At 30.6% G+C, this 22,268-nt stretch overlaps 5 protein-coding genes across 5 annotated transcripts; 1 reads left to right on the top strand and 4 right to left on the bottom strand.

Annotated features, from left to right (window-relative positions):
• Positions 1-3,104: 3,104 nt before the first annotated feature.
• Positions 3,105-4,112, top strand: LOC119607347 (FUN14 domain-containing protein 1). The gene has a single exon (XM_037961214.1). It carries the CDS (start codon positions 3,296-3,298, stop codon positions 3,824-3,826), a length of 531 nt encoding a protein of 176 aa, XP_037817142.1. The 5' UTR covers positions 3,105-3,295; the 3' UTR covers positions 3,827-4,112.
• Positions 4,113-5,133: 1,021 nt separating this feature from the next.
• LOC119607340 (NADH dehydrogenase [ubiquinone] 1 beta subcomplex subunit 1) lies at positions 5,134-5,557 on the bottom strand. Its single transcript, XM_037961207.1, has one exon. It carries the CDS (start codon positions 5,387-5,389, stop codon positions 5,228-5,230), a length of 162 nt encoding a protein of 53 aa, XP_037817135.1. The 5' UTR covers positions 5,390-5,557; the 3' UTR covers positions 5,134-5,227.
• On the bottom strand, positions 5,134-5,560 carry LOC119607341. The gene has a single exon (XM_037961208.1). The coding sequence runs from the start codon at positions 5,555-5,557 to the stop codon at positions 5,399-5,401; it is 159 nt and encodes a 52-aa protein (XP_037817136.1). The 5' UTR covers positions 5,558-5,560; the 3' UTR covers positions 5,134-5,398.
• A 1,100-nt stretch (positions 5,561-6,660) lies between these two features.
• On the bottom strand, positions 6,661-11,958 carry LOC119607342 (very-long-chain 3-oxoacyl-CoA reductase-A). Its single transcript, XM_037961209.1, has 6 exons — positions 11,836-11,958; positions 11,580-11,773; positions 11,360-11,406; positions 7,720-7,795; positions 7,321-7,661; positions 6,661-7,253 (listed from the first exon to the last, which is right to left on the bottom strand). Exons 2-6 carry the CDS (start codon positions 11,740-11,742, stop codon positions 6,918-6,920), a joined length of 963 nt encoding a protein of 320 aa, XP_037817137.1. The 5' UTR covers positions 11,743-11,773; positions 11,836-11,958; the 3' UTR covers positions 6,661-6,917.
• A 3,929-nt stretch (positions 11,959-15,887) lies between these two features.
• Positions 15,888-17,519, bottom strand: LOC119607346 (annexin B10-like). Its single transcript, XM_037961213.1, has 4 exons — positions 17,212-17,519; positions 16,432-17,140; positions 16,197-16,378; positions 15,888-16,130 (listed from the first exon to the last, which is right to left on the bottom strand). Exons 1-4 carry the CDS (start codon positions 17,221-17,223, stop codon positions 16,074-16,076), a joined length of 960 nt encoding a protein of 319 aa, XP_037817141.1. The 5' UTR covers positions 17,224-17,519; the 3' UTR covers positions 15,888-16,073.
• Positions 17,520-22,268: the final 4,749 nt, after the last annotated feature.

Genomic DNA, 22,268 nt, shown 5'->3' with positions numbered 1-22,268 from the left:
AAAGTATTTGTGTATAAAACTGTGTAAATAAAGAGTTGTTGTAGTTTTTAACAAATTGACGCTTTTATTTGCAATAAGAAGAATCCAGTTTATTTCAAAAGGAAATAAACAAACGTTTTAAAAGGTAAAACGTAACAATTGGTGTCAGAAGCGGAATTGCATAATAAAAAGCAGTCATGAAGTTCGAAGAACTAAAAGTGGAACAACTCAAGAGAGAATTGAGTAAGATGGAGTTACCGACAGCCGGTAATAAGGCAGAATTGCAAAAGAGGCTAATAGATGAATTCAAGCGGCGTGACATTGACATAGGTACATACGAATTCGAGTACAAAGAAGAGACTGAGATATGTACTCGCTCAACAACGAGCAACATGGACTTAAACACAATGTTTGCCGCTATGATGGAGAAATTTGCTGAAGTTCAAGAAACTTCTAAGGCTAACTACGAGAAACTTCTTACTGACAACGAGAAACTTCTTACTGACAACGAGAAACTTCGAGCTGAGGTTAAAGCTGAAGTAAAGGAAACTTTTAAACACTTAGCTGAAATGGAAGCAAAATTTCAGGAAAGTTCAAGAGCCACAGAAGAAAAAATTCTGGAAGTGTCTGAGGTTATTAATAGCAGAGTAGATGGCATTGACAAAAAGGTGTCAGACTTAGAAACAAAGATGAATAATCTGCAATATCAAGAAGGAGCTGTACGAATCATTCCAGAAACCTCGAGTAGAATAAAAGCCCCTAGTTTTGATGGCACCACACCTTTTAATGTGTTCAAGTTCCAGTTTGAGACAGTTGCCATCAGAAACATGTGGAATAATGAAGAAAAAGCTATAGAATTGATCTTAGCCTTAAAAGGAGGTGCTTCAGTAGTTCTTGAGAGCGTACCAGTGAGCAACAGAAATAATTATGACGACATAATGGAAGCACTACAACGCAAGTACGGTGGAGAACATAAAAAGGAATTATACCGAATGGAATTGCGTGGCAGAGTGCAGAAGGCCAATGAGACACTACAAGACTTTGCATTGGAAATCGAGCGATTGATACAGCTTACTTATCCAGGAGAACATCACCCGTTTTTGGATATTTTCAAGATAGAGGCATTTGTAAATGGCATACGTGATCCTGAGATAAAACATGCGGTTTGTGCCACACCAAAGCCATCATTCGCTGAAACTGTCTCATTTGCGCTGGCACAAGAAACGGCTAAAATAATTTCAAAGCCACAAATATTCAAGGTACGAAATGTCGAGGTTGTCGCTGAAAACGAAAGGAATATAGTCACTGAGATAAAAAAGGCAGTTTTAGAGGCTTTAAATGAGAAACAAAATAAAGCCAAAATCAAATGCTATAACTGTGGTAAAACCGGACATATTCAGCGAAACTGCAAAGCACAAAGAAAACGTACCAGATCGGTCTCACCGCCAAGAAACAACCAACAGGTAAATCATCACTCATCACAAGAATCACCTTTAAAATTAAAACGAGCTAGCACTGAGGGGCAAGAGCTAGCTCCCACATCTGACGGCCCCACAATCTCCATATCAGTAATGCAGCAGAAAAATAGTAATCTAACTGCTGGTGGATACATCAATGGTCGAAAGCACATTTTTACTATAGACACAGGAGCGTCGCTGTCTATTATTAGACCAGATTTAGTTAAGAAAACAATTGAACCACTATACGGGGTAAGATTACGCACCGCCACTGGAGAGCCTACCACTGTCTATGGTAAAGTAAATGCGAAAGTAATCATTGCCAACATAAGCGTAGATCATGTATTTATTGTTGCCGATATCGTGGACGAGGTAATCATTGGTGCAGACTTCATGATTATGCATGGCATTAAATTACATCTGGGACCAAATGTTATGATTTGGCGAAATGTTGAAATACCTCTTGATGTCGGATATCAAAGTAAGGCCTATGTAAGAAAACTGGTTGCAGTAGATCATCAAAATTTGCCACCGCCACTGGCCGTGTGGGTCAGTGTTGAGGAAGATTGCATGGACAACAGCTTGTGGGTGGCAGAATCAGCATATGTGAAAAGTGACCATGTTACAAGGGAGGTGCCCGTTCAACCGTGCAATGACGATGTGGTTCCTGAGCGAAAGCTTGATCTGCCCAGCTGTAAAGAGGTCGACGAGCTGGATTCCAAGATGGGTAAATGTGCTTCAGCAAAGGCAGCAAATAATTGTGGGAAAAATACCGCCAGGGAATTCACCAAAGAACAAGGACCTAATGAAATCGTTCAGAGACGATTTAAAGTGGCAAGCGAAAAGATGATGGCCAGATATGATCGAGTCGGGAATGTTAAAGAGCCGTTAGTATCACACTTTAACCCACAACGTAGTAAGGGATTGTCTTCCAAACCACAGAATTACTGGAAAGTTCAAAAATTGGACGACGTGGTCTATAGGATACGAAAATGTGGAAGACTGTGAATCTGTGCCTATTCGGGACGAACAGGCTTAAGCGGGGGACAGTGTTACGAAATTGAATTTGCATTTAAACTAAACGGTTTTTAACGGCCAGTTCCCGAAATTTCTTAGCGACTAACATTTGGGTGGCATCACTAAGCGTTGAAGAGGTGTGTGTCTCCACTAAACATTGACTTACATCAGTAGAAGTATCTAGATGATGGAGCCAGAATAAACTGGAAATATAAAGAAGGTGATGCCCATGTATAAATAGCGGTGGCAATCACCAAATGAGTCAGTCTGTAATAAATCGTCATTGAGTAAAGTTAATAAAGTCAAGTGTGCTTTCGTGTGTTAAAGATAAAAAGACAGCCTTACAGTCTACTATATAAGTTGTGTTATAAAAGTATTTGTGTATAAAACTGTGTAAATAAAGAGTTGTTGTAGTTTTTAACAAATTGACGCTTTTATTTGCAATAAGAAGAATCCAGTTTATTTCAAAAGGAAATAAACAAACGTTTTAAAAGGTAAAACGTAACAATATAATCACTACATTTAACTAGAATTAAAATAATTCGCATTCTACTGTTGTGTCAATGTTGCCAAAGTCAAACACTTTTGAACAACAGATCTGGCAATACCGAAATTCAATTGCAACAAAAAGTTAACGACGCTAGAATTTTTCAACCAACTACGAGATTCAATTCAGTTTGCATATTATACCGTAGAAAAAAAAGTACGAAAATTGCATATTTATTAGATCATCTAAAAAATTATATTAAATCCTTTGCATAGACAAGATAAAAAAATTTATTGTGCAGTTAAATAATATTAATAATACAAAGACAACAAAAAGTGAATCACTTTTGTATATTATGAGCGACTGGGCAAAAACTCAAAAGAACCAAACCAATAAAAACATTGAAAAAATGTCGGATGACGCATCTAAGTTTTTGGGAGGGATTTTGGGCGACATTAGCTCTCGCTCGGCGTACTCCCAAATACTAATAGGTGCCTCAACTGGTTGGGCCACTGGTTTCGCTACCATGAAAGTAGGAAAATTTGCTGCTTTCGCCATTGGTGGTGGTATTATATTAATGGAAATTGCGCATCAAGAAGGTTATATCGAAATTGACTGGTCGAAAATAACACGCAAATTGGATAAAGTCACCGATAAAGTGGAGGAAGCTGTCACTGGCCACGAGAAAACTTGGATTGACAAGACCGAAAGATTTGTTGATCGTAAATTGGATCGTGCTGAGGACTTGCTGAAGGGAAAATCGAAATTAGCCAAAAAATGGTACAGCAAATTGATTGGCGATGAAAATGGCCCCAAAATAAATGATCTACACATTTTCTTAACTGCATTCGTTGGAGGCATTGCCTTGGGCATAGCTACTGCCTAAAAAGTAAAGTTTTTAAAACAATAAAAAAACCCAGAAACTACTCAGCATAAAAAAGTAATTTTAAAAATGAATGTATTACCCTTAAAGAATGTGTGTTAGAAGAGTCATTTATTTTTTTTTGTTGTCTTCATTATTACTTTATTTAAATTATTTAAAATGAATTATTTGTGAGATGTACTTTTTTAAACGAATCTTTATTTAATTTATGTCTTAAATGTTAATTTTAGTATTATCACAAAAAAACAAAAAAATGCGTTTAATCGAATAAAATAAAACAACAAATTAATCGATGAAATTTTCTTAAAATTTCAAACGAAAATAGTTTTTGTTGACGGAAGTAATTTTCCTTTTTTAAATGTTGAGATCACAGACACTTTTAGAAATACTTTATACTAAAAGTAATTAACTAGAATGTGAGTAGAATTTGCTGCTGTTCAAAAAATACACATAAAAGCGCGTCATTATATAAGATTTATAAGCAATGTTGCGAATAACTTGACTAAAATATGTACTTTTATTTAGAAGAAAAACATGTACACCAATTGTAAAATCTTCCAATATTATATGCCAACTTGATAATTTCAGCACTATTATAAATTGCAAATACAATAGTGTGTTAGAAATTAAATAAACATTCAACAGAAACACTAAAATATTGTTGGTTTTTATTAAAAAAAATTAATTGTATAAATAAATGAATATTGCCGCGCCGCTCTGAACTATTTTACCGCGCTACCTTCCAATCACATATGTTCAGCCATATTCCAGTCTACTCTATAGTGCTATCTATAGTATATACTATATTCTAGTACTGATTATAGTCTAGTTTATAGTTCAAACTATAGTATAATCTTTAGTCCAGAATAAAATCTAGTATATAGGACTGAATAAAATCTATGGTTTAGACAATAGTCCAAACTATAGCTTATTCTAAAGTCCACACTATATTCTAGTTTATAGTCCATGATTTAGTCGAACTATAGTCTTTAGGTCCGAACAATTCAGAATATGGTCTAGCCTATAATCTAATCAACAGTCCAGCCTATAGTTTACATTATAGTCTAGTCTACAGTCCAGATTGCATTATACCTATAGTCCAGACCATAATTTAGTCTATAGTGCAGACTATAATCCTGTCTATTGGCCAGATAATGTTCTAAACTATAGTGCATAATATAAATTATACTCCAGACTGTTGTAGTCTAGTATTTAGTACAAATTATAGTCTATAGACCACACTATACTCTAGTCTATAATTCATAGTACACTATAGTACGCATCCATCTAAAATAAAATTCATTCAAAAATATCGTTTTCTATCGATATATTTTTAAAAATTAAAAATAAACATATTTTTTTTACATCTTAAACGGATAGTTTGGTTTTCCACCTCCATTATGATTACCATGATGGCTGTTGTCTGCCCTCAGGACGACCATACAAAGCACTCTTGTCTCTGAACATGGTCATACGTTCGGTTTCCTTTAAATCCAAAAAGTGGCCAATAGCAAAACCAAGCAAAGGCAAAACGCCAAAAATGTAACGTTTGTCGATACCCAACATATTTGGAGATTAGTTTTTCAAAAGTTCTTTAGTCTGAGCTAGTTCCTTTTGTTTACGTTTCCAGGCCTGTGTATTAGACCAGTCGGCAAAAATAGTGGCGGCAGTAAAGGTAGGGAAAAATATTACAGCTCCGTATTTTTTTGCCACTTGAGCAACAATATTTGCCATGAAGATCTGCAACGAGAAACAAAAAACAACACACCAATCCGGTGAATAAATGAAAAAATCAAACATTACGTAAGTTGTGACATTTCTTTTTTAGAAATTATTGTATTTTATAAAAATTTTTTAATGCAAAAAACTTTCACGTATTTTAATTTGTATTTAGGACTATTATTTGTTTAATATTTTATTTGTTTTCTTGATATTTTAAGAATTTTAACAAAAATTACTCCTTCAATTTGCACTTACTTTTTCCAAATGTTGCGTGTTTTTACGTTTTTCTTTTTTGTGTTTAATAAAATGTCAATTTTTTTGACATTTCATTTATTACGTTATTTCTTATTAGGGGGGGTTCTAAAATCGACCTTAAAATGATCGATGAATCGGCTTTTTGTTGGAAAAAGGTAAAGTCGACTTTTTTGTCCTAACAAAGTCAATAAATCGACTATCTTGTAAGAAAAAATCGATTTTGTAAACAAAAGCCTAAAATTCGCAGTGTTTTATGAAATCGCAAAAAGTTAAAAAATCGACTTTTCCATAATACAAAAAGTCGACTTTTTGTTCCAACTGTATCGCTCTATTTCTTATTTTGTTTCTCTTTGAGGTCCTATAGTTGATTTTTACACTTATCGACATTTAAGATAAATAAATTTTATATTGTAAAATTTCTGAATATTTAGTGAAAGTGGTTAGCAAAAATGTTGAAGACGGCGGCTTTGAAATTTTAGCGGCGGCTAGGCCGAACTGGCGCAGGCCTCAGCAATTGGAAATTAAAAACAAATCACAATTAAAAAATAATAAATCATTCACAATAATATCACAATGGAAAGTGAATGCCTTAAAATATGCTTTGTTTTCCATTAGAAATTAAGAAATTCTATTACCATTTAACAATAAATACATGTTAAACGAATAAAATATTTGAAATTAATATTTCAACTACATTAAAGTTTTTTAATTGTATAAGAATTTAAGAACAAATTTCATGAGAAATAGTTTAACAATTCAAAGCATTCAAAATTGAGAACGTATTTTTCTATTGATTCTATTCAATTCTTGTTATTGTTATACATATTATGGTTTTATTAATAAAAATCTTTTAATTACAATTTGTTCTAAAATATTTTGTTTATTAAAAAAATATGACACTTTTTAAAAGCAAAATTAAATAAATAGTACATACAAATTGTTTCACCTAAAGAAACAAAACAAAATTAGTAATTAAACCCAGTCCTTTAAAATTTGAATGCAAATTAAATTAAACTACTAGAGGAAGAATTACAATGTTTATAATGCATTATTTCAATTAGCTTCTCTTTGGTCTCTGCTCTTGTGATACCCATTAATAAATCATTTTGTGGACTGACTATTGTTTTTTGGCAATATTACGTAAAGCTCGTTTGCGGGTATTGAGTAATTGTTTAAATACTAATTGACTAGCAAATTGTTCACAGAAAATGCACGCAATAGCACTGAGAGCATTTTGCATAAGAGTGTGCGGTAAATAGCCAGCGGTACGTTCGGCAATACCTAAAGTTTTAAGAGCCGATGCGACATAGGTATCGGCTGAGGGTGCGAAGGCACTGGTTTTGCGTATTTTTGTCATGTTGGTGGCCACAAAACCGGGTTGAATACTTTGCACTACAATGCCTTGGGCACGATATTCGGTTTGTAAATCGGCACTGAATTTATCAACAAAGGCCTGAAAATGAGATATAACATTTGTAAGAATATAAACATACATACTTTTTCTATCTTCATGTATTTACCTTGGTAGAACTATATACCGTTAATAGGGGATTCGGTATAACACCAGCTGTAGATGATATATTTATTACAGCACCCTTCTTTCTTTCCACCATTTGTGGCAATATTAAAGCGGTCATTTGTAGCACCGAGTGTACATTGGCCGATATAATGTCTCTTAAGAATTGTGGATTCTGTTGACTGAATTCAACAAAGAATTCGGGATAGGAATAACTCATGCCCACATTATTTACCAAAACACCAATTTCCAGACCTTCAATGCTCTGTTTAATTTTGGAATAAATTTCCTGGCATCCGGTAAAATCAACATCAATGATTTTGGTCTCAACGTTGTAAGCATCAGCTGTAGAAATTAATCCGTAGTTGATTATAATAATTTTGTGCTAATATTTAGGACTTACCGATTTCTTTGGCTACAGTTTCCAATTTACTAAGAGATCGACTGATGAGCACCACATTCAGACCCTTTTTGGCCAACTGGAAGAATAAAAGAATGAATTTAACTATAATTAAGGTTATAAATTAATCGGGGATATCTATCGTACGCTTTTGTCATTGCATTGATCGTATGAATTAACTAACTAACTAACTAACTAACTAACTAACTAACTAACTAACTAACTAACTAACTAACTAACTAACTAACTAACTAACTAACTAACTAACTAACTAACTAACTAACTAACTAACTAACTAACTAACTAACTAACTAACTAACTAACTAACTAACTAACTAACTAACTAACTAACTAACTAACTAACTAACTAACTAACTAACTAACTAACTAACTAACTAACTAACTAGCTAACTAACTAACTATTTAATAATTTTTTTAGGTTCACTATACTATTACAAACAAATATTGCAGATTATCAAAATTTTTAAAATGATTTTCTAACTTAAGTATTAAGATTAGAATTTATCACTAAATTATTTACTATTTTACTAAATAAACAATTAACAAAGTTTGCTTATTTGATTTAATATTTCCTATTTTATTCTGTCAAAGTTTCTATGTAAATATTTACATAAAAAATTTACTTTACAAATGTGCAAAATGCATAATTTTTTAAAAAGTATACTTCAGAATGACACTCAATAATTCGAAATGAAAATTATAAATTTAAAATGCATTTGCATATGAGTACATCTTTTACTTTTTTGTTTAAAAACGATTTTTTATTTGAACTTGTACTTCTAAGTTAAATATTATTTACAGAACTATTAGTGGACCTTGATTATTTACAATAGTTTTTTTTTTATTTGAAAATTAATTAATAAATTTGCAAAAAATATGATTTGTAAAGAGTTACTTATAGGGAATTTTTGTCAAGGGCTGTTTACAGTTAATGTAATAATGGTAGCCTTCATCTGAAGTATTTGAAAATATCAGGGACTAAGTGTAGGCAATTAAAAATCTATAGAATTTCGGATTACCTGTAAAATATTTATGATAAATTTGTATAATTTGATATAAATGTTCGAAAGTCGAACAGAAGTTTATAACAAAAATCGTGAATAGATCCCATAAATAGATGTACAATATGTATTCATTACGTGTCAACAATAATTTTTACACTATTAAACAAAATGTTTTCTGGCAACATGCTAAATATGCAGTTATTGAAAATTGTTGATAATAGCGGTCAATTTAAATACATATTTATATACAAAAATATATGTGTATACATAATGTACTGAATTGAATATACATTTAGAAAAATATAAACCAGACTAATGTAAATAAAATTGTCAGACCGTCAGTCAGTCTAAACGATTATTTTTTTAATATTCTTTCCGTGTGCGTTTAGTTTTTTTTTTAACATTAATAAATACTTCTATTACTTTCGTTCGTAGTGATTTAGTAAAATTAGTATTCATTGAACTTTTGGAGGGCCCTATCGAGTTCTTTATATATTACTTGTATTTTATGCAATTGTCAATTGTCTGTCCTCTATATTTGTAGGTTTTTAATATAAAAATACAAAATTTTTGTATACGTTGGTTCTTTTTTACGTGTTATAAATAAATGATGAGTTAGCGCTATTTTATTTTATATGTATTTATATATATTTTTAATTATTTAAAGAAATTAACATGTGGGGACTCAAAGTACACAGATCCAAAGTTTTATAGAATTGGGTTTATTTGTTATGAAAATAGATTTCTATATAGACTAAACAGTGTCGTAACAGTTGCAATTCTTATAGCAGATATATACATGTATCCACATGTTTCTGAAATTCTAAAACTAAAATTTGGACCACATTTGTTCCGAGGCTGACAACAGGGTGTATACATATGTAAAACTTTATTCCTGACGGGATTGTAAAGGGCCAAATAGACTACACAAGCGGCTTGACAAACATACCAATATTTTACGTTTGCGCAAGCCTGTTGTAGTGTATGAAAATTAAAAAATTTTGATTCTTACATAAACATATTGAATTTTTGTCAAGCCCTTTGTATGGTTTATATTCATTAATAACCATTTTTTTTACAAAATATCAATTTCTAAGAAAAATTGGCGTCTGTATCTTTGCAAGTCCACAAAAACGTGAAAAAATCGGTGTTTGTACCAGCATTGTTTGTGTAGTGTGTGTGGGAATAAAAAAAGTATGTTTGTCAAGCCGCTTGTGTAGTCTATTTGGGCCTTAAGCTTTGAAATTTTTAAAAAGAGTGGAATATGTATAAAATTTAGATATAAAGGTTTTCAAGACACTATTTAAAATGCACTGTAACTTACAGGGTAATGAGATCGTAAGCTTATATCTACATAAACCTTAGCATAAGGAAGAGGTTGGTAAAGCCCTGCAAAAGAAGTATATGATCTATTTAGTTAATCCCAAAATTACTCCCCTTTTTATTGCATTACATGATCCATTAAGTAGTACATGGTTCATAACCTACATTACATAGAACCATGTTGAGGATCACTCCCATAATTTTAGCAAGGGACTAGTCAGCGAGATAATACCATACGGACAATTGGAACCACAGAGATCCCTAAGGAGAACTGGAGGAGAAAACTCCTCAGAATGATCAGGTCTGAGGTTAATATGAGTGGACGTATAAAAGAGCTGTTTGAGACGTCAGAGTGAAACTCTGGAACACTTTAGATCCAAATATCTTAGAAGCAAAAACAACCTACACGTACACTGAGTTTAAAACTTTAAGAAACTACTTCCAGCACGCAATGGGGGGTAATGACTACATTTTAAATTACAATTACATTTGAAGTTATTGTAATTAAAGATTCACCAATCTCAATTACTTGTAATTGTAATTGAAGTTTATGCAATTACAATTATTTGTAATTGAAGTTTCGCCAATTACAATTACTTTTAATTGTAATTGAAGAATTTCCAGTTACAATTACTTGTAATTGTAAATTTTGTTCCTTATAACAAGTAACAATAACAAGTAATTTTAATTGGAAACTTCAATTGCAATTACAAGTAATTGTAATTGGCAAAACTTCAATTACAATTACAAGTAATTGTAATTGGTTATTGGTCAATTACACATTACAAGTAATTGTAATTGGAAAAACCTCAATAACAATTACAAATAATTCCTCAATTAAACATTACAAGTAATTGTAATTGACCACGTAATGAATTAATTTGTATAATCATTACCCCCCATACCTGACTTCCAGGAAACTGATTTTCTGAACATTGGACGATAATACCTTTATAAAGCACTATATAAGATTCTCCCACCAATATTTTCCATGTATTTCCATGTGATCTAAATGTATTCCTCTTTGTGCTTTAGATGTATTTCTCGTCGGATTTCATGTATTATACATCCTCCTCACAACATAAACAATCGAATATAGGCTATTAGAAGACTCTGTGCAAAGCATGATCGTGTGAAAACGATTGCTAAATGTTTAGGTGGATATTGGACCAATATTTGTGGGTATTACAAACAGAATATACACTACTACAGCTTTTTCAATTGCATTTCAGAAAATTCATTCCTTAAAATCATTTACTTTCAAATTTGTGGTTAAAAATCAATATAAAACTTACCGCTTTGGCGTAGGATTTTCCAATACCATCGGTAGCACCGGTAATTACTAAAACAAAATTGAAAATTTTTAATAATCTCATAAAACCAAATACATTAATTCGTAGATAAAACCTTATCAAAATTAGGTCTGTATAAATGTTTTTTCTTGATAAAATTTTAGATAATTTTTCACAATACAACCAAATGATAAGAGTTTTATCGTAAATCACCACCACCTACCAGCCCATTTGCCCAAACGTGAAACATTTACTTTGGGTCCCAAGAATTTAGGACCAATTATATTAATATACAACCAGGGTAGGAATTTTGTAACCAATTGATAGCCCACTATGGAAATGGCAGCTGTGCCCAAAACACGCATACATTTGGAATCGAAATCCATGTTTTTTAGTGGATTTTTTTTCACAAAATTTCTTAAAGAATTTTAAGAGTTTTTAGTTGCTGTTTTTGTTTTCTTTTTAAAGAAAAAGCTTACACAAATGTTTTAGTTAATTTTTTTCTTTTATTATTTGTATTTTCCGTTTTATTGTACCGGGTTGCGTTGACTTTTTTTAATAAACTGTCACTATAGTTTTGTCGAACACACAGTATTGCCTCTGCTGAGTTTGTGATTTTTATTTAATTTTTTTTGTTAATTTTTGTATATACGTGGTTGTTGTTTTTGTTATTTTCAATTGATTCATTTAAAGAACACATTTCTTTTAACTTTTACGAGTACAATGTGTTCCGTTCGTTTTGAGTTTATTTCTTTCTATTTAGAATTCAAAACTCATATGTATTCTATAGATAAGGCAATGTTTGAGTGGTGCGCTCTCCCCTTTACATAAAAACCCAACATATGTATTGTATAGCTCTCCTGTATAGATTTTTTGTGTATTTATGCCGGTACTCATTATAGATTTTCCTTTTTATTAGTTTTACTCATTCGGGTTTCAATAATAAAGGGTGTGTGCTCTCCCTGCATTTTAGTGCGACCGTCCTGCCGACCCACCACCAACAAATAAAACTGATGAAGAACCGTTATTCTCGCAAAAATATTCATACACACACACACACACATTTACCCACTTTTTGTGTATTTTGAGTTTTCACTCAGTGTTATCAGATGTGAGAATTTGTTCTAATCTCTATTTATGTTTATTTAAGTGTTGCCTAGTTTTTTGGGAACTTTGAATTAATTTAATAACAACGTTTATTTTGAATTCCTAAAAACAATCATTTACTGAAAGCATATCTTCAGGAGTAATTAATATATTTCAAGTAATGCCAATTAATTAAAATCAAAAATAAGAGATTTTCTATGGAAATTTTTTTAAAACAAGATTTTCTATAGAAATTTTCCATAGAAAATTTGTTAAAAGCCAGATTTTCTATAGAAAATTGGTTAAAAATAGGATTCTCTCTAGAAAATTTGTTAAAAACAGGATTTTCTACAGAAAATTTATTGAAAACTAGATTTTCTATATAAAATTTCTTGAAGAGAAAATTTCTTAAAGACAAGATTTTCTATAGAAAATTTGTTAAAGACAAGATTTTCTATAGAAAATATGTTAAAAACAAGATTTTCTATAGAAAATTTGTTAAAGACAAGATTTTCTATAGAAAATTTGTTAAAGACAAGATTTTCTATAGAAAATTTGTTAAAGACAAGATTTTCTATAGAAAATTCATTAAAGACAAGATTTTCTATAGAAAATTTGTTAAATATAAGATTTTCTATAGAAAATTTGTTAAAGACAAGATTTTCTATAGAAAATTTTTTAAAGACAAGATTTTCTATAGAAAATTTTTTAAAGACAAGATTTTCTATAGAAAATTTGTTAAAGACAAGATTTTCTATAGAAAATTTGTTAAAGACAAGATTTTCTATAAAAAATTTGTTAAAAACAAGATTTTCTATAAAAAATTTGTTAATAGTAAGATTTTCTATAAAAAATTTGTTAATAATAAGATTTTCTATAAAAAATTTGTTAAAGACAAGATTTTCTATAGAAAATTTGTTAAAGACAAGATTTTCTATAGAAAATTTGTTAAAGACAAGATTTTCTATAGAAAATTTGTTAAAGACAAGATTTTCTATAGAAAATTTGTTAAAGACAAGTTTTTCTATAGAAAATTTGTTAATAACAAGATTTTCTATAAAAAATTTATTAATAACAAGATTTTCTATAAAAAATTTGTTAATAACAAGATTTTCTATACAAAATTTGTTAATAACAAAATTTTCTATAAAAAATTTGTTAATAACAAAATTTTCTATAGAAAATTTTTTTTAAAGACAAGATTTTTTATAGAAAATTTGTTAAAGACAAGATTTTCTATAGAAAATTTGTTAAAGACAAGATTTTCTATAGAAAATTTGTTAAAGACAAGATTTTCTATAGAAAATTTGTTAAAGACAAGATTTTCTATAGAAAATTTGTTCAAGACAAGATTTTCTATAGAAAATTTGTTCAAGATAAGATTTTCTATAGAAAATTTGTTAAAGACAAGATTTTCTATAGAAAATTTGTTAAAGACAATATTTTCTATAGAAAATTTGTTAAAGACAATATTTTCTATAGAAAATTTGTTAAAGACAATATTTTCTATAGAAAATTTGTTAAAGACAATATTTTCTATAGAAAATTTGTTAAAGACAATATTTTCTATAGAAAATTTGTTAAAGACAAGATTTTCTATAGAAAATTTGTTAAAGACAAGATTTTCTATAGAAAATTTGTTAAAGACAAGATTTTCTATAGAAAATTTGTTAAAGACAAGATTTTCTATAGAAAATTTGTTAAAGACAAGATTTTCTATAGAATATTTGTTAAAGACAAGATTTTCTATAGAAAATTTGTTAAAGACAAGATTTTCTATAGAAAATTTGTTAAAGACAAGATTTTCTATAGAAAATTTGTTAAAGACAAGATTTTCTATAGAAAATTTGTTAAAGACAAGATTTTCTATAGAAAATTTGTTAAAGACAAGATTTTCTATAGAAAATTTGTTAAAGACAAGATTTTCTATAGAAAATTTGTTAAAGACAAGATTTTCTATAGAAAATGTGTTAAAGACAAGATTTTCTATAGAAAATGTGTTAAAGACAAGATTTTCTATAGAAAATGTGTTAAAGACAAGATTTTCTATAGAAAATGTGTTAAAGACAAGATTTTCTATAGAAAATGTGTTAAAGACAAGATTTTCTATAGAAAATGTGTTAAAGACAAGATTTTCTATAGAAAATGTGTTAAAGACAAGATTTTCTATAGAAAATGTGTTAAAGACAAGATTTTCTATAGAAAATGTGTTAAAGACAAGATTTTCTATAGAAAATCTGTTAAAGACAAGATTTTCTATAGAAAATCTGTTAAAGACAAGATTTTCTTTGGAAATTTTGTTAAAGGCAAGTTTTTTTTGTAGAAAATTTGTTAAAGGCAAGATTTTCTGTAGAAAATTTATTAAAGACAAGATTTTCTATAGAAAATCTGTTAAAGACAAGATTTTATATAGAAAATCTGTTAAAGACAAGATTTTCTATAGAAAATCTGTTAAAGGCAAGATTTTCTATAGAAAATCTGTTAAAGAGAAGATTTTCTATAGAAAATTTGTTAAAGACAAGATTTTCTATAGAAAATTTGTTAAAGACAAGATTTTCTATAGAAAATTTGTTAAAGACAAGATTTTCTATAGAAAATTTGTTAAAGACAAGATTTTCTATAGAAATTTTGTTAAAGACAAGATTTTCTATAGAAAATGTGTTAAAGACAAGATTTTCTATAGAAAATTTGTTAAAGACAAGATTATCTATAGAAAATTTGTTAAAAACAATATTTTCTATAGAAAATTTGTTAAAGACAAGATTTTCTATAGAAAATTTGTTAAAGACAAGATTTTCTATAGAAAATTTGTTAAAGACAAGATTTTCTATAGAAAATCTGTTAAAGACAAGATTTTCTATAGAAAATCTGTTAAAGACAAGATTTTCTATAGAAAATGTGTTAAAGACAAGATTTTCTATAGAAAATTTGTTAAAGACAAGATTTTCTATAGAAAATTTGTTAAAGACAAGATTTTCTATAGAAAATTTGTTAAAGACAAGATTTTCTATAGAAAATTTGTTAAAGACAAGATTTTCTATAGAAAATTTGTTAAAGACAAGATTTTCTATAGAAAATTTGTTAAAGACAAGATTTTCTATAGAAAATTTGTTAAAGACAAGATTTTCTATAGAAAATTTGTTAAAGACAAGATTTTCTATAGAAAATTTGTTAAAGACAAGATTTTCTATAGAAAACTTGTTTAAAACAAGATTTTCCATAGAAAATTCGTTTAAGGAAAGATTTTCTATATAAAATTAGTTAAATACAAGATTTTTCTGTAGAAAATGTATTCTAGTTACAGTTTTGTATAAAAAATTTATTCTATACAATTTTTTTTAAAGAAAATTCGTTACTTTATATAGAAAACATGTTACTAGGGAAAATTTGTTGTACTAGATTTTCTATGAAACATTTGAAGAAGAGATGATAAAATACAGCTTTGTAAAAGACACCACATTACTTTTTATTTAAACAAGAATAAAGTTCAAAAATATCTAATTTGTTAATACTTGACAATTTCATTGTTTAAAGCTGCACACTACTAAAATAGGGAAATTAATAAAACAAATAAATAAGAGATTAATATTCTGCCAAAAAGTGAGATTCTTTATATTGAAATTAGATTAATTTAAGCTCCACCAATCAAGGCACATAAAGCACGTTTGTAATCACCAGATGTTTCCGACTAGAACACAAAAATTTTATTAAAATGACTAATTTTTAAAAAGCAATTGCCACAGTTTTTAATTACCTTTACAGCACTAACTAAAGTGCGATTATAAATACGTTCAAATTCTTCTTTAATATTGCCCAAATCAATTTCCGAACGTGATACTATAATGCGTATTAAAGTGGTATCATCAGTGCCCATGCCGTCCATGGCTTTGAATAGGCGATTGGCAAAGAAGGCAGGGGGTGATTGAACACATTCAACTGCAAGAGAAAATGTGTTTAAAATGTTATTTTTGAAGGTCTTTTTGTCTTACCTATAGCCATCATAGCTTCATGTAATTCACCGCTCATTTCATGCTTAATAGCCTGTTCAATTGTCTGACCGCTTACATTCTTATATTCCTCAAATACCAAACGCAATTGAGCAAAACTACCATGAGCCATTATGCGATTGAAAACCTCTTCATCGGTCCCCAATTTAGCCTCACCGGCATTGTACAGAGCCTCTGCTTGTTCCCTGGCTTTTTCGGTATCAACAGTACCAGCTGGATCCCTTACACCAGTAACTATTAAGGTTAAAAGACGTCTAAAGTGACCCGAAGTTTCACTGCACATATGCTCGGCCAAAGGACGATCATACATATTTTCATAACATTTAACTATTTCAGCCATTTCTTCATTGGTCTTAGTACATAAGATTTCCACTAGAGTACTTTCATTGGTACCCAAGCCCGCCATGGCTTTATGCAATTGTTTGCACAAATATTCCACCGGTGTTAGCATGAGAGCAATAATGACATCTTCAAATTTGCCTCCAAGTTCACTTTTTAAATCTTCTATTAAGTCACGACCGTACTCGCGTAAAAAGTTTTCCTTTATCAACTGACGCTGGGCATTAGAACGGGCGGTTAAGATATCAATGATGGCTTGTTCATCGGTGCCAAAACCTTTCATGGCAGTGCGCAAAGCCACGACATCGGCTTCAACATCTAAAGGCTCAGCAGGCACAACAGTGGGCACGGGCTATAATTTAGAAAAGTTTGAAATATTCATTATTTTATTAATGTCATCAATTTATTACATTCATAACTTACATCATAATCCATTTTTAGTTAGTTTTTCCCTCTGTTTCGTACGCACAAGTAAAATTTATGTAGTTTTTGTTAATTAGCTAGTTACCCAGACGTCGTTTGTTGTGGCCTTAAAAAGTTTATTAAAAATAGACTTTCTTAACTTTCAATTGCTTTGAGTGTATAGTTGTTGTTTCCCCAAGTCTGTTCGGTATATGTTGACACTTTTGTTGTGTTTGCACTGATAATAACAGTTGAAAAAATAAAATTTTTTATATCAAATTCAGTTGTTGTATCCGGATATTTGTTTTGTTTTGCTGTTCTTGTTTTAATTTCTTCTTTCTCTATCTCTCTACTTTCATTTATTATTGGCGCTGCCATACTTATGTCTTATATTAGTGGTCATTCACAATAGCATTATCTTTTTCTTATTAGATTTTCCGTTAATTTAAATGAGTTTTTTATAAGTGTGCTGTTATTCACAATTAGAAATTATTATTTTCCCTTCTGATTTGAACCGTTAATTTTAAACTAAGTCTATTATAATACATATTCCTGTTAAGAACTTGGACTCTTAGTTTAATAATAACAACTTTTGTTATCATATTCATAACTTAAAAATAATATTGAAACAATTTATAGTGCGATATTCGGCTGAGCGCCTTAAAATATGCTTTAGAGATATTAAATAATTTGCATGTGTTTGAAAATTCAAGGAAATTCCGATATGTTCGTATATACACATATTGTTATATGTACACATTTTTATACCCTCCACCACCATCAGTGGTGATAGAGGGTATATATAACTTTGTCATTCCGTGTGTAACACCAAGAAATATTCATCTGAGACCCAACAAAGTATATATATTCTAGGTCCTTATCAAATTCTGAGTCGATTTAGCTATTTCCGTCTGTCCGTCTGTCTGTGTAAAACACGCTCACGATAAAACGAAGCAATAGAGTTTAACCAAATTCACCCAAAATGTTCTTCATTTTCCTAAGTTGTTTGGTATTGAAAATGGGCAAAATCGGTTAACACCGGGAAAAGTTATGAATCAAAATTTAAAACAACCTCGAAAAATATAAGAATTTTTTACACATTCTGATGTAATTTTCTCGAAAACTATGCAAGATAACTCCATGAAAATCACCATACATTCGTTTCTAGACAAGAGCTTCATCCCTGCTGAAAATCGCTCCACAATTTCATATACCTCCCATACAAAAGTACATATTCCCGGAAAATAGGTTTTTTGTTAATAACTTCCGTCACAATGTCGATATCTTTACAAAATTTTACAAGTTAAAATCTTATGTCAATAGAATTCATACAGAGGAAAAATTTTCTGGGTCGGTCCATAATTGGACATAGCTCCCATACAAGGTCCCCTCCCGAAAATCACTTAAACGCGCATAACTCATTACCAAATAAAGATATCCATATCAAATTTGGTATAGGTATTGCTCACATATACAGAAATATTACTATGATAGTTTTTTTTGGATCGGTCCATAATTGGTCATAGCTCCCATACAAGGTCCCCTCCCGAAAATCACTTAAACGCGCATAAATCATTACTAAATTAAGATATCCATATAAAATTTGGTACAAGTATTATCCATATGCACAGAAATATTACTGTGAAAGATTTTTCCGATCGGTCCATAATTGGTCATAGCTCCCATACAAGGTCCCCTCCCGAAAATCACTTAAACGCGCATAACTCATTACTAAATTAAGATATCCATATAAAATTTGTTATAGGTATTACTCATTTGCACATAAATGTTACTGTGAAATTTTTTCCCGATCGGTCCATAATTGGTCATAGCTCCCATACAAGGTCCCCTCCCGAAAATCACTTAAACGCGCATAACTCATTACTAAATTAAGATATCCATATAAAATTTTGGTACAAGTATTACCCATATGCACAGAAATATTACTGTGAAAGTTTTTTCCGATCGGTCCATAATTGGTCATAGCTCCCATACAAGGTCCACTTCCGAAAATCACTTAAACGCGCATAACTCATTACTAAATTAAGATATCCATATAAAATTTGGTACAAGTATTGCTCACATATACAGAAATATTACTATGATAGTTTTTTTTGGATCGGTCCATAATTGGTCATAGCTCCCATACAAGGTCCCCTCCCGAAAATCACTTAAACGCGCATAACTCATTACTAAATTAAGATATCCATATAAAATTTGGTACAAGTATTACCCGTATGCACAGAAATAAAACTGAGAAATTTTTTTCCGATCGGTCCATAATTGGTCATAGCTCCCATACAAGGTCCCCTCCCGAAAATCACTTAAACGCGCATAACTCATTACTAAATTAAGATATCCATATAAAAGTTGGCACAAGTATTGCTTATATGCACAGAAATATTACTGAGCAATTTTTTTTCCGATCGGACCATAACTGGTCATAGCTCCCATGCAAGGTCCCCTCCCGAAAATCAGTTAAACGCATATAATTCATTACTAAATTAAGATATCTATATAAAGTTTGGCAGAAGTATTGCTCATATACAGATAAATATTACAGTGAAATTGTTTTCCTACCGGTCCATAATTTATCATAGCTGCTATACAAGGTCCCTTTCAGAAAAACACTTAAAGGCACATAACTCATTTTACGATCGGTCCATGTTTGGTCATAGCTCTCATACTAGGTCCCTTTCAGAAAAGAAAATGGCGTTTGTAATGTTCAATAAATCTTGGAATTGTAATAGATTTAAGTTGTTTAAATCTTGGGATTTTTCTATTTAAGACATGAGAAAACTTATTTCTACAAATATTTGATCAATTAGAAAAGTATTAACATAACAGTAGCTGGTGGAGGGTATTTAAGATTCGGCTCAGCCGAATATAGCACTCTAACTTGTTTTTTTTTACGATCGTAAACAAGTAACATTTTCGTCGATAAAAGCAGGATTTGTGATAATGAATAAAGTGCGATTTAGTGATTTTCGGAAGGGGACCTTGTATGGGAGCTATGACCAATTATGGACCGATCATTACAGTATAATTTCTGTATACATATAAAAGCAATATTCGTGATAATGAGTAATGTGCTTTTAAGTGATTTTTGGAAGGGGAGCTATGACCAATTATGGACCGATAGAGACAATTTTTTCTCTATATAAATGCTATTGATATAAATCTTTAACTTGTAACATTTTCTAACGGAAGTTGTTAACAATAAACTCATTTTCTGGGAAAATGAACATTTGTATGGGAGGTATATGAAATTGTGAACCGATGCCGCCAACTTTCAAAAGGAATCAAATTTTCGTAGAGAAACAAACGTATGATAATATCCATGTAAAATATATTGTATAGTAAAAAAGCTTAATTTTTTCAAAGTTTTTTATACCGATCGACTCAGAATCACTTTTCGTCCTTGTGTCTATGTATACGTTGTTATCAAAGTACAGGTCGCAATTTTCAAGATAATTAGATGAAATTTGGAATACACGTTTGTTTTGACCCTAGGACGTTAAAATCGGTTAAAATCGGTCCATTATTTCACCTAGCCCCCATACAACTGAACCCCCCGAAAAGGGCTTTTGAGCTCCTAATTATGTATAATATAAATGTATCTCGATGAAAGTTCGCACAACTAAGTTTTATACAAGCCTTGATGACCTTGCCGAATTTCGAAATGATCGGACTTTATTTGACCCTAGACCCCACACAAACCCCCTTCAGAAAGAGACTTGAATGTCCGCAACAGACAAATATTATATATATTATATAAATATTATATAAATACAAATCTATCCAGCCCATTTTATCGCGATCGGTCCACATTTGCTCCTATCCCCCATATAAGGTCCCCTTCAGAAAATGACTTTAACGCTAATAACTGCCTTATGAGCTAATCCTTATAAAATTTTACAATGATATTAAGGATCCTATAAGATATGTTCATGTCGAATTTTATCGCTATTGATGCAGTTATGAGCGTCAAAGCCATTTTCTGAAGGGGACCTTATATGGGGGGTAGGATCAATTATGGACCGATCCTTATAAAATTTTACAATGATATTAAGGTTCCTATAAAATATGCTCATGTCGAATTTCATCGCTATAGATGCTTCTTTAAGGCAGTTATGAGCGTTAAAGTAATTTTCTGAAGGGAATCTTATATGGGGGGTGGGGTCAATTATGGACCGATCCTTATGGACGTTATATAGGGGCTAGGCGAATTTGTGGACCGATATTGCCCATTTGCAATACCAAACAAACTCAATACAAAATGTCTGTGCAAAATTTCAGCCCGCGAGCTACTTCCATTTTGACTCTATCGTGTTTTCAACAGACAGACGGACGGGCATAGTTAGATCGTCTTAGAATTTAATAAGGATCCAGAATATATATACTTTTATGGGTCTTAGATGAATATTTCGATGTGTTACAAACGGGATGACAAAAACAATATACCCCCATCTCTTTTGATGGTGGGTATAATAAATCACATAAAATATTCATAATTCGTGTAGGGTATCATATTGTCGGCCAAGCCCGACTATACTTTCTTACTTGTTTTTTTTTTTTAAATTTGAGTCATATCATTTCCTGATGTAAACCGATTTTGCTCATTTTCAATACCAAACTACCTCGGATAATGATGAATATTTTAAGTGAATTTCGTTAGAATATTTTATACTGACAGACAGACAGACGGACAGACAGACCGAAAGCTAAACTCCACTCAGAATTTTATAAGGTCCAAGAATATGTATACTTTGTTAGGTCTCAGATAAAGATTTCTCAATGTTACAGACGCATACATTAAAGCGGGTTTTTAAATATGCAATTTAAATACGGACATAAATCTCAGCAGTTTAATGCGGGCTTGATTCAGTTATGTACCGGGCTCTACAGAATTTGAAATAGTTAGTTCTTAAGCAATCTCTTTACGAATTAATTATTGTAATAATTTTGAAAAAGGCAATAATTGGTTAAAATCATGGTAATAGAAACCAATTTTCGATTTTTGGTTCGCTGTAATCATGTCACCTTCCAACAAAAAATTAACATAACATTAGCTTTAA

The sequence above is a fragment of the Lucilia sericata genome, unplaced genomic scaffold (genome assembly GCF_015586225.1).
Source record: "Lucilia sericata isolate MDLA Ls3-8-SP2 unplaced genomic scaffold, ASM1558622v1 Contig000688F_arrow, whole genome shotgun sequence".
Taxonomy (NCBI): Eukaryota; Metazoa; Arthropoda; class Insecta; order Diptera; family Calliphoridae; genus Lucilia; species Lucilia sericata.
This window is presented reverse-complemented; position numbering and strand designations above follow the sequence as displayed.